At 35.5% G+C, this 11438-nt stretch overlaps 1 protein-coding gene across 3 annotated transcripts; it reads right to left on the minus strand.

The window, feature by feature from the left end:
* Positions 1–1072: 1072 nt before the first annotated feature.
* LOC123229312 (PH, RCC1 and FYVE domains-containing protein 1-like) lies at positions 1073–8711 on the minus strand. Of its 3 annotated transcripts, none has more exons than XM_044655052.1 (9): positions 8347–8711; positions 6973–7024; positions 5704–5793; positions 5492–5578; positions 5259–5378; positions 2879–4990; positions 2597–2743; positions 1715–2220; positions 1073–1538 (listed from the first exon to the last, which is right to left on the minus strand). In XM_044655052.1, exons 2-9 carry the CDS (start codon positions 6982–6984, stop codon positions 1379–1381), a joined length of 3234 nt encoding a protein of 1077 aa, XP_044510987.1. In that variant the 5' UTR covers positions 6985–7024; positions 8347–8711; the 3' UTR covers positions 1073–1378. The 3 variants fall into 3 exon arrangements, with proteins under 3 accessions (XP_044510987.1, XP_044510986.1, XP_044510988.1); XM_044655051.1 differs by having other exon boundaries at positions 6938–7024; XM_044655053.1 differs by lacking the exons at positions 5704–5793; positions 6973–7024; positions 8347–8711 and having other exon boundaries at positions 2879–4982.
* Between the last annotated feature and the right edge of the window lie 2727 nt (positions 8712–11438).

Raw genomic sequence — 11438 nt, forward strand, 5'->3', positions numbered from 1 at the left:
GTAAAACGAGGTTACAGTGAATCAACAAAGGATTCATTAATCTCTAGTATAATAATAGATATCTAAATGAGTCATTTGGTTACGACAATATACTAAAATAAATCACCATGGTGAGAAAGTGTTTGTGGATGATCTAACATTAACGCAATTGTTGCTTAACTAACCGAATATTTATATCAAAAGTAATATAAGATAAACATTATTTTTATATTTTAGCCTTAACGAAATATCGATTGATAATAGATATCTTCTGATGATTCTTTATCAATTGGGTATCTATGATGTCTTACTAAAAACCTCTCATAATTTGTGAATAATTTTTTGATTAATTAGATTAATCTTATATTTATTCATTGCCAAGACGATAGGGACCTATGGGTCACATTTAACAAGGGGTTGATACCCATGATTGAAAGATTGTAGAGTAATCACATATAAAGTGAGTCACACCCAAAAGCATTAATACACTCAATTAATATATATTAAAACATTGGCCAAAAGTGCAATTAAACTAACTCATGGGATGAATTATATAAAAAGCAATGTTAAGGGTTTGATGTGTCTCATATAATTTGAGACATTATTTGATAGAAAAGATATAAATTTACCCAAACACAATACTAATTTTAAGAACATTAAAATAAAATAATACTAAGGTACAATTTAAAAGAGCCTTCAAACATCTCCACCACCTTATCCACTTTTATTATTAATAAATAAAAAAAATTATATCCAATTTAATGATTATAAATCGACCATTGAAATTTTTCTTGTTCTCAAACCCCAATATAGAGCAGGCCTACTCGAATAAGATTCCATCATTAAAAAACAATGAAGAAAATTGCAGGGATTCCCGGCTCAGAGATACCCAATTTTCTTTTCCTTTCTTCTTATTTGGAATCATTTGATAACAACATTATCATGTCAATATTATAAGAGCTACTGAAATCACGATACATTTGTTTGGTTTTACGGATTTTACTGTGAACAATTCATGATAAAAGCAAGAATTCTTTCATTAATTCTAAATAAATATGAAATAAAACTAAATATATATGGACAACAAGAAGAATTTTAGGGATTGAGAAAGCTAGGATAAAAGGAAAACCAATTTTTGCTACAGTGATGGCACAATTGATGATGATTTTATATACACTACAATACATGAGAGCTGTAAAGGTAAGATACCCATAAATTTAATTTTAAAAAAATAAATTAAAGAAAAAAAAGGAAAAGAGAAGTGAAGGAGGTGGGAGTCAAAAAAGGAAAATGGAAAAAGAAGGATTTGTGCTTAGCTTCAACTCTGCTTAGACTTATCCTTCAGAGTATTTGGTACAAATTGTATTAATGCTGAACCTCCCTATCTCTGGCCTTGTTGCTAAATTTGCGAAGTGGGTGAGAGGCCTTCTTCTGATCTGCGGGAGGCCTGCCCAGATGTCGATGACTTGTCCAGTCCGCGGACATTGTATCTCTCATATACCTTTTCACGGTTTTCTGACCACCAGGTCTCCGCTTGCTGTTCACCAAATCTTCTCCGGCTGCATAAGTTTGAACAGTTTCAGGCATTGTAACTTTACCATATTAACGCATCTAACATAATATCTTAAGAACAATATTCAAATTAAATTAACAGAATGATGCACAGGAGAAGACCACACACGTGAAGAGAAAAACCACTTATGCACAAGTTTGGATAACAGCATAACAAAATTACCTGAAGCGCACTCGTTTTAAATCTCTGGTTCCATCTCGCAAGGCTACAAGAGTTATATACACGCCAGACTCATACTGTTCAATCCACTCAGCCTCAAGTCGATTACTGTTGACAGCCATTGCAGAATTTCTTGACTTCATACCATTCTCACCATCTTGTAAAGGACCAGAATCTTTCCCATTTGAAGATTCTGACATCCGACTGCCACTAGCATAAACCGCACTACCATTTGGCAGTCTGGCATCAGGATGGTCATCCCTCCCATTGGCTCCAGTAGGTTCTTGGAGTAAGTGTGCAAGATTTCCAGATCCATTAGAAGAGATAGAGTCAATTCCTGAGGGAAAACCCAGGTTAGAGCTGCTGACTGAATCAGACCTCGAATGGCGCACTTCGTTTGCATCTGAATAATGAACTCCATTTGATTCCAAGCCATTTAGTAGGTAAGCTGGCCTCACGCTCTCAGAGTCGTAAGCTCCAGGTGGCAGCTTCTCAGCCATGTCTTTTAGCTGTGATAATACACAGGAATGAAATCACAGTACTATCATCAAAAGCATCAATTACGTTTATAGAAAATTAAATAGGAAATGGTGAAGTGAGCAAAGTATGTTCTCAAGGAACGCAGAATCTTGATTTCCAAATTCCAAAGCGTGTTTCAAACAATGCCACAAGTATTTATGACTTTCTTTCCACCACTAAATTAGTAACAATTTTAAGGACAGTTGTGTAGCCTAATCTTCCAGTGAAATCATGTCAGTGTCCTCTTTCTAAAGAGAATTTTAGTTTACTAAATTCGATATAATGGCAGATTAACTTCTAACACATAGCAAGCACAAGTTTGGAACAAGATCAATCTTAAACAGAAGAACATATATAAGTAATAACCTGAGCTGTTAGTGACTTGATAACTTCTTTTGCAGCTTTAGCTTTTGCAGATTCCTCCGCAGCAACTGCTGCAGCTTCTTGAGCTTTCTTCGTTGATTTCTGAAGCTCTAGTTCTTGGAGCTCACATCTTTGCCTTAGGCTCTCAACCTAAATCATAATCATAGTCATCAAGATTAAGATAGCGCGTTTGAACATGACAATGCTCCCCAGCACCCACCCTGCGAGGCCATGCAGGGGTCCAAGAATATAAAACAAAACAAAACAAAAAACTTGAGACTCTACCTGTGCCCGCAGCTTAAGCACTTCTTGATTCAAAAGTTCATTAGTCTTCTTCAAACTATCGGTAATACTTTTTGAGAAAGAAAGTCCTGAAGTCGTAGGAATGGGTGTGGCCGATCGAGGGGGACTGGGTCTCCTTGAGAGAGGTGACACAGACCTGGAACTTACTCCAGATGGTGTGAGAATTGGTTTAGGAGTCAATCGTCGCATATCAACAGAAGTAGAGAGAAAAACATCTTTCAGCTGTAACAAAGAAGGTGCTTGGGAGGAGCGTACAAGGGAAAAAGTATCAGCTTTCTTGCTCTGTTTAGCTGCTTTGCTGTCTAACTGCTTAATCAAATCCATATTGGAAGGCATTGTTGACTTGGACAATTTAATATCAGCCTTGTCCAATCTGTCCTTGCTTTCACCTGAAAGGCGAGGCATAACATTCCTCCTGTTATTGCTACCAGATTCTAACACCTTGTTTAGTTTGGCATAACAGGAATCACAAACACGAAATGGTTTATCAGGATTAGGTGCCAGTGCTGCTCTTATTGCTTTTCTTGAACTACATGAATGGCAGTGAACAAGTCCACAGTTATAGCAGTTATGTCTTTTCCGAGTGAAACCAAAAGCCTGTCTACACGCTGAGCACTGAGACTGCTCAGCACTAGATACCCATTTATGAAGACATATAGCTGCAGAATAATTTGAACCACAAGCAATATATTTTACATGTCTATCCTTTAGAGCTTCAACCAAAGTTGGTGTTTTTCGATCTTCAACATCTCCATGGCCCAATCTTCCATTAGCACCCTTTCCCCATGTATATACTTCATTCCTGGTTGTTAAGACTGCTACATGATAACCACCACAAGCAATTTCTTCAACACACTCCCCAGCAAGTTTATCTTCAACCAGGTATGGCATCCTTCCATCGGCATTGGGATTCCCCAGTTGACCATATACAGTACTCCCCATCGTAAAAACATGTCCTGATGTGGTCAAGCCAACAGTTAAACTGTGCCCACAAGCAATTTTGTGAAAATTGTAATCAATTAATGCAGGCACACATGTGGGTTTAAGTCGAGCTTCCTTATCTCCATGTCCAAGACGATTCTTGTCTCCATCACCCCAAGTAAACAATTTCCCCGATGAAACACTTGCACTAGACTGTGTTACAATAACCTCCACAACAGCAGCAGTATGCCAAACTCCACAAGCAACAGCAATTGTTCTCAACCCTGATAGAGATTCTACTTCTCTAGGAAATGAAACATTTTCCCTGTCACCGTGACCCAACACACCAAATGTACCGTCACCAAATGTAAAGAGCTGCCCCATTGATGTTATTAAGGCTGTATGCCATGGACCACAAGTAACTGAAGCAACTTGAAGTCCCTCAAGAGGGCCTGATATTCTCTTTGGTATCCAGTGACTGACATCAGTACCATGTCCAAGAAGCCCAACATTATGCGTGCCATCTCCCCATGTATAAACTTCCCCGGCCATTGTAACAGCACAAGTGTGGAATTCTCCACAAGCAACAAAATCAACAGTAGTAACTGCCAAAGATTCAAGAAGACGAGGTTCAATAATATCCTTCCCAGCACCATGGCCAAGTCGCCCTCCAGATTCCTCACCCCAAGTAAAAACTTCACCCTGTCTCGTGACCAAGGCTGCATGCCTGACACCGCAGGCTATATGATGGACATCCAAAACCACATTGGATTCCAATGGCCTGGGAAGAAGCACATCTGTTCTTGAGCTCAAGTAACTAGTACTTTTATCAACCCCAAGCTTGACAACATTATCACATATGACTTCACCCCATATGTATACATCACCTAAAGCATCACAATCATCCGGTGCAGAACCATGGCTAGAAGTGCTGGGAGCACTGGAAACACTAACTCTAAAGACATCTGAACCGGATCCTTTTACTTGCATATTTGTGTTGTCTGATTCTACATGTGATCTTTCATTATTCAAAGAAATGGAATTCTCAGGTTGAAAGCTCTTTGCAGAAGTAATTGGGTTGCTCAAACTGACCGAAACTTCCGGTGAGCTAGTATCTCGTGAAACACTCACAGAACTATCACTTGCACTAGTAGAAGTCAAGTCTCTGCTATCCTGAATTAATTGATGGTAAGTTTACACATAAGACAGAATATGCAGCCGAACTTATAACATGAAAACAAAGATTATTTATCAAATAATGAACATTGTAGTATAGTTTATATATTAGAAAACTTAATGCATTTTCAAATGAACACATGAACAAATTTGGGAGAATGAAAACCAGACTTAGGCTTTTAATGGTACAGCATCACTGAGTGAACAAGAAATAAAGCACAATACAAATATCGACCAATAGATGTTTAAAGGCAGGTAAAATTACCTCAAGGTAGAGGCCTCCATCATTCCATCCATCAATTTTCGATCGACCACCTTGTCCAGAGGGTATTAATGCTTTTAAGCCAGCAATCCACACCTCTGCCTCAACTTTGTCTTTGCAAATCTAAAAGGAAAAGAATATAAAGCTTACAATCAAACCAGGTAAAGCAGGAATAAGGCACAAGAAAAATGCAAAGAAAAAAGACCATGTATTTATGGACAAAGTTAATCACCAACCAGATCAAGTGACCGCTTTCCGTTATTGTAAATAAGTGAAAAAGATAAATAGTCTTTCTCCGGACGAAGGTACCGCTGGAAAACAGCCTGGTAGGATAGCAAGAAAACTTTAGAGACAGAACCTTAAATCATTAAGTTAATAAACTCACATGTGTTAAAGTAACATAAAAAGATAAATAGTAGTACAGAATATTAAAACAATGAAATCTCACAGTTCTTTGTCCAGGAATAATTTTAGATACAGAAGCTAACTTCAAACTTCTTTCTCCACTACTTGATATCCAGATCAGAGATGATTCATCCTGTGATTGTGCACATACGTAGAATATAAAAGAAACGAACACATGAAAGATGATAGGCTTGTATAATAACAATAATACAAAAAGCAATACAGTGAATAAGTATAAGTGAGACATACAGCATTACTTTAAGCAGAACAGCTTGGGAAAATTATTTGACTAAAATCTATGGATTTCTGAATCAAGGCCATATTGTATTTGACAAAATTCAAGTTATTTCCTCAAAGAAGGCCCTTTTTTGTGCTTGCTAACATTAAGCTGCAGTAGCCATGATGCACAAAGATCTTAAACATGAATAAGAGCCAGACAGCTAGCAAGTAGCTTAACTAATAAACTCATCCCTCACCTCCTTGAACTCAATAACCTGACTTGACTAAGGAACCTAAATATAAGTCTCCTAAAACATCCATGAAGAGACCAACAAGACTTGAGAGAACTTTTGCAACCAATCACAGGCAGTTAAGACAGCAAACAGCAAGTAAGAAACTTCATATTTGACAGTGAAGTACAGTCTAAAGTTGGACAAAGTCTCCTAATCTAAGTAAAAAATGTTAGGATCTAGGACTAAAGCTTTTCATCAATATGACACAAAAATAATCAACCAAGAACAAATCTTGAATACCTTAAAGATTTGGGCAATATGTTGGAGGATGAATGGAGCCATCCAATCCATGCAAACCACAATAAAACCCGGGATATAGAACACTAGATATGGCATACTTATAGTAACATGCCCAAATCTAATAGGTTAACTTTTTTTTTTTATAAAGTTGATGCAACCCTGTCACATCCGCTGCTCTTTGTCTATTCTAAAGTTTGCTTTCTTGAAAGTTGTATCATCTATGAAAGGTATTCAATGAATCACATTAAGATTTGCCCAAGGCCTTTTGCTCTGACTAAACAGTTTATTATTCCTCTCCAACATCATATTAGATAGCACGTATTTTGTATATCACACTTTCACCAGAGTTGCATTGCATAGTGACATATATTAACTAAAATCATTTATAGTTGAGTGAATTTTGGCATAATATATCTATCACACTTTCCTTTTTTCAAATAAGAAATTAAACACCTAACTTCAAGCAGTAATAAAGGCATGAAAATCTCAAAGCGACCAACCTAAAGGTTTTCATATAAAACTTACATTTGAAAGTCTAAATGGATAAAACTTAGGCTTGCCTTTACGACCATACTTCAGAAGCTGAGCACCCTTCTTCAAAGCAATTAAAGCCTGAAAAAGGCAGAGCAAACAATCCACAAACCTCAGAACAAAACCACTGCAACAAAAACTATTACATGGAACCACAGAAAGCATATATAACATGATAGAACTACAGATATTAAAAGTAAAAAGGTAAATTGATCGCATCAGTTTTCAAAATTTCATAGCACAAAAAGCTCATGAGCATTCTTCAGTTTCCCCATGAACAATGTGAATACATGATTTATTGCAAAGTATGGAACCCTATTCCAAGATTATATTTTTTACTGGCTGGCTCTGACAGGATAATGAGCTTCTAATTCAAACTTATTGGAGGAAGTGCATGCTTCCATGCTCTGTAAATTATAGGTTTGCGAATAGAATCCTCAGAAAGACATCTGTAGTGGAATATCACAAGGCATAGTGGAATTTCCACAAAACCTCTTTAGACCTATCACTTGTTTAAGCTCCACTCTGTGCAGCAAATCAATGAATTTTAGAGCTTCTCTGTTATGCAATAACATAATGCCACACTAGACACTACCCCACTAAGGGCACAAAAAACATCTAAGAGAAAGTAAGAGTTGCTCCAGACAATCATGTATACAGGAAATGGTTCTATCCACAATGAAGAATATGTTCGCTACATGCAATAATGGCTCTAAATTCAAATTTCCAACCGGTAACTGAAAAAAAAACACATAATGCCTTTTGAAACATCTTTCACATACATCATACACTATCACAAGACCTATAGCGTGAAACTCTTATCATACTAAATGTTTATCTTAGTTGAGAGTCATAGAGTCAAGAACTTTGCTTGTTAAGAAAAAAAGACATTTGCATCCCAATTTTCCCCCTTCCTCATCTTGGTACAACAGCCCACCATTTAAAAGAGCCAAAGACTACCCACAAAACCCCTAGTTTTCAAACGCCGTGCCTAGCCAAGTAACAGCTCATTTCACAAAATAAAATAACAACGTTTTTTTCAAAGTTTTATTCCGTTCCGAGAGTGGCCGAAACAGACTTAGTTCTATCACTTGTAAACTCCTAACAGAATTCAACCCGTTTTAATAGGAAAATAACCAAATATCCCATAATTAAAATTTTTTTAAAAAAAAAAAGGATAGAGAAAGAGAGAAATATAGTCAATTTTCCAACATTTTTATTTTCTAATAAACAAAACAAAACCCAAATTTAACGGAGAAATTTTCCATTATTCTCAACAACAAACGATACACAAATAAAAATAATTGACCAAAAATAAATAAATAAAGGAGGGAAACTTTGTAGGAAAATAAGAGCAAACAAGCAGAGTGAAAACAAAAGAAGTGGTAGAAGAAGTAGAAGACCTGCTCAATATCACGGTGGGCATTCCCGTAGCTAACAAGATCTGCCATTCCATGTGAGAGATTCACCAAAGCACCACCTCCCTCTTCGATCCCTCGCCAATCCTCCGTTCATCCTATACACTACTCACTCTCTCTTCTACTTTCTTCTCCCAACCATTCCACCATCAACTCTCTGCCTCTACCAACAGATCTACCTAATCGCCTTCCGCTCCGGCAATGACAAGAACGGGGCGGCGTTTCCTCGGTCTTGGCAAAAATTAAAAAAATAAAACTACAGAGGGAGTCAAAGATGAGAAAACAAAATAAACGAAAAAGAATATCATAAAATCGCCTGAGATTGAGAACAATTATGAATAGACATTTCCAAAGCAGTCATTTTTTACATTTTTTAATTACTATTATATATATATATATATATATATATATATATATATATATATATATATATATATATATATATATTTAATATAGCATCCATAATAACGGGAGATAAATTTAAGAAACAGTAATTAAATCAATATATTATATAAATAAAAAAATTTACAAACACAGGGATTTAAATTCAAATTCTTCTATTTAAAATTTTAATTTTGTTAAGCTCATCTCCTAATATATATTTCTTCACTGCAATTTTACTACTTTTGTTTTCTCCTTTTTAACTCTTAAGACTCTGTTTGGAAGTGTTTGTTTAGTCACGCTTTTAGTCCGGTTTATTCTCTTAACAAGCTAAACAATTAAAAAGCCAACCAAACAGACCCCTACACTTGGGATAGTTGTGCCATTGAGTAACTTTGGTACTTGGTTTTAGGTCTGAAAGTAATGTTGTCCTTTGAGGCAGCGGTGCACGTTGGAGGGTTATTTCCGTAATTTAACTTCACCAGATGACTCAAAGAACCTTGCAATGCGGGGAGTTGGTGTTGGGTTCGGGTTTAGTAGATTTGGTAGGTGATTTGGTGGTGTTTATTTAGAAATTATATTTTCCTCAAATAAAATCAATCAAGAGATGTTCTCTAATTTTAATTAAGTCCCGAATTAACATTAACAATATTTATTTAATTTTAATTAGAATTTAAAATTTACTGATGATGTCGTGGCCTATCTTTGACCCAGAAGTTAATTGAAAATTTAAGCACTTGATTAGTGAGTAATAATTAAAACTTAATTGTCAAGGCGAAAGAAGATAACAAAAAGTGACAGAACCCGTGGATCCATCTGATTCCGGGTCACATCGTGTCAAAAGAGTTTCAAGATATCGAGAGACGGTGACGTTTTGTGTGCATCATTTTTTTTCCCCTATTTCTAAAGTATATTAATTGATGCTTTTGAGAAATGAGAACCCACCTTGAAATGACCAAAGAAACCCTTAAAATCTGGAGAATTTTTATCTTAAAGACGAAAAGCGGGCCACCCCGGGCCCTTCTGTTATGTTGATTCGGTTGGTGAACGACCGTCTCCGGTGGATGATCCTCTTCGTAAGTAAATCTGTACCCAATGAAACCCCACATAGCAATATTTATGAATAATTAATAAAAAATAATTGAATCAGAATGTAATGATTCATCTTGAAAGCCGCCATTGCTGATTTGGTTTGTGACAAGATAAGGGGAAGAAAGTAGAGACGGGTGAAACAGAGCGCAACGAAATGATAAAACAAAATGTAGGAAGGATGGGCGGTTGCAATCCAAAGGCTAACTTTAAGGAAGAAGAAGCCAAAGTTTGAAGGTGATTTGACACAATTACACCGCCTGGTCGCCCCTTTTCTCTTCATATGGGCCCAAACCCTAATTCTTCATTTCAATGTTATTAGCTCGCTTTATTACCCTTTTCTTTCTCCCCCTCTTTCTCTCTCTTGTCAAGTATAAAGATGACAATTTTGATTCGAATTTATGATCTTTGATCCTAATGAAGAGAAAATTCTCTTATAAAAATATAAACAAAAATGAAAAATATTTTTATAATCGGGAATAAAGATACATATATCTTATTTCTACTCTTTTATATTAATATTTTTATTCAAAATAATAATATTTTTTTATAGTTTTAGATTGTTTATATTTTTTAAATTTATTTATATTTTTATTATACAGATTAAAATAATTAATATTAATATTTGTAACATTTGAAATAGTAGATTTTTTTTAATTTTAATTAATTTTATTATTTAATATATTTATACTGTATTTAGAGAGTATGAGAGGGGGAGATTTTTTCCCATAGGGATATGGACAGGAAGAGATTTTTTCTTTACAGAAAAGGAATAGAGAATATTTATCATCTCCATAATAAAAATGGGTCGTGGATGGGCATTGAAATCCCCTCTCCGCTGCCATCCCTAGCCAAGTATGAAATGGAATTCAAGTTAATCAATGGCCATCACAAATGAAACAAAAAAATAGTGGGGGCAAATGGCCATGAAAGAGCAATTTATTATTTTGTCTACATTGAAATTAAGGGGAAGGCTAGCTCAAACGTGGGGGCATTTTGTTCAAAGCTCCAGACAAAATCTAAAGCACCCCATACTTGATCCCCTTTTCGCTTTTCCTTTCATATTCTCTTTTATGTTGAATCAAAGAAAAAGACCAACACTTACCCAAAAAAAAGAAAAAGACCAAACCATTTGCATTATAGCTCTCTTAATTATTATTATCATATGCACTATAAGACCAAACCAAAAAACACACCTAAAAATTGCTAAACTTGTTAAATATCATAAGCAAAAAAAATGCTCAAAATGTTTTCTTTAAGGGCCAAAGGACTATTTCCCACCTAAGTTTAAGCACAATCTCAAAAATACAAACCCATTAGTTTAAAAACTCAAACATCTATCCATAAATTAACTTTTGTTAAAATTTTTCATTAGAATTAAAGATAAAATTATCATTTTAACACTAAACCCTAAAAATTTATATTATTTTTCCTTTTAGTTTAAAAAACTAACAATTTTTCCTCATAATTAAACTTTGACAAATTCACTTCCTCCCTCCCCCATTTCTAGGTTTCATGTCCAATGGTTGTCGATCGATCTTCTTCGAGAAGGATAAAGGACGTTCGTCTATTTTCCCCCTAGGATCGTCTACTAATCTTCTCTAACA

This window comes from Mangifera indica, chromosome 11, assembly GCF_011075055.1.
Source record: "Mangifera indica cultivar Alphonso chromosome 11, CATAS_Mindica_2.1, whole genome shotgun sequence".
NCBI lineage: Eukaryota > Viridiplantae > Streptophyta > Magnoliopsida > Sapindales > Anacardiaceae > Mangifera > Mangifera indica.

Bases quoted from the DNA above. Each gene is read 5' to 3' on its own strand.
- LOC123229312 (XM_044655051.1), bottom strand. From the start codon at position 8,394: ATGGCAGATCTTGTTAGCTACGGGAATGCCCACCGTGATATTGAGCAG. The intron at 5,579-5,703 runs GTGAGATTTCAT...CTATCCTACCAG, and splicing joins TTATTCCTGGACAAAGAACT to GCTGTTTTCCAGCGGTACCT. The intron at 4,991-5,258 runs GTAATTTTACCT...CAATTAATTCAG, and splicing joins ATGGAGGCCTCTACCTTGAG to GATAGCAGAGACTTGACTTC.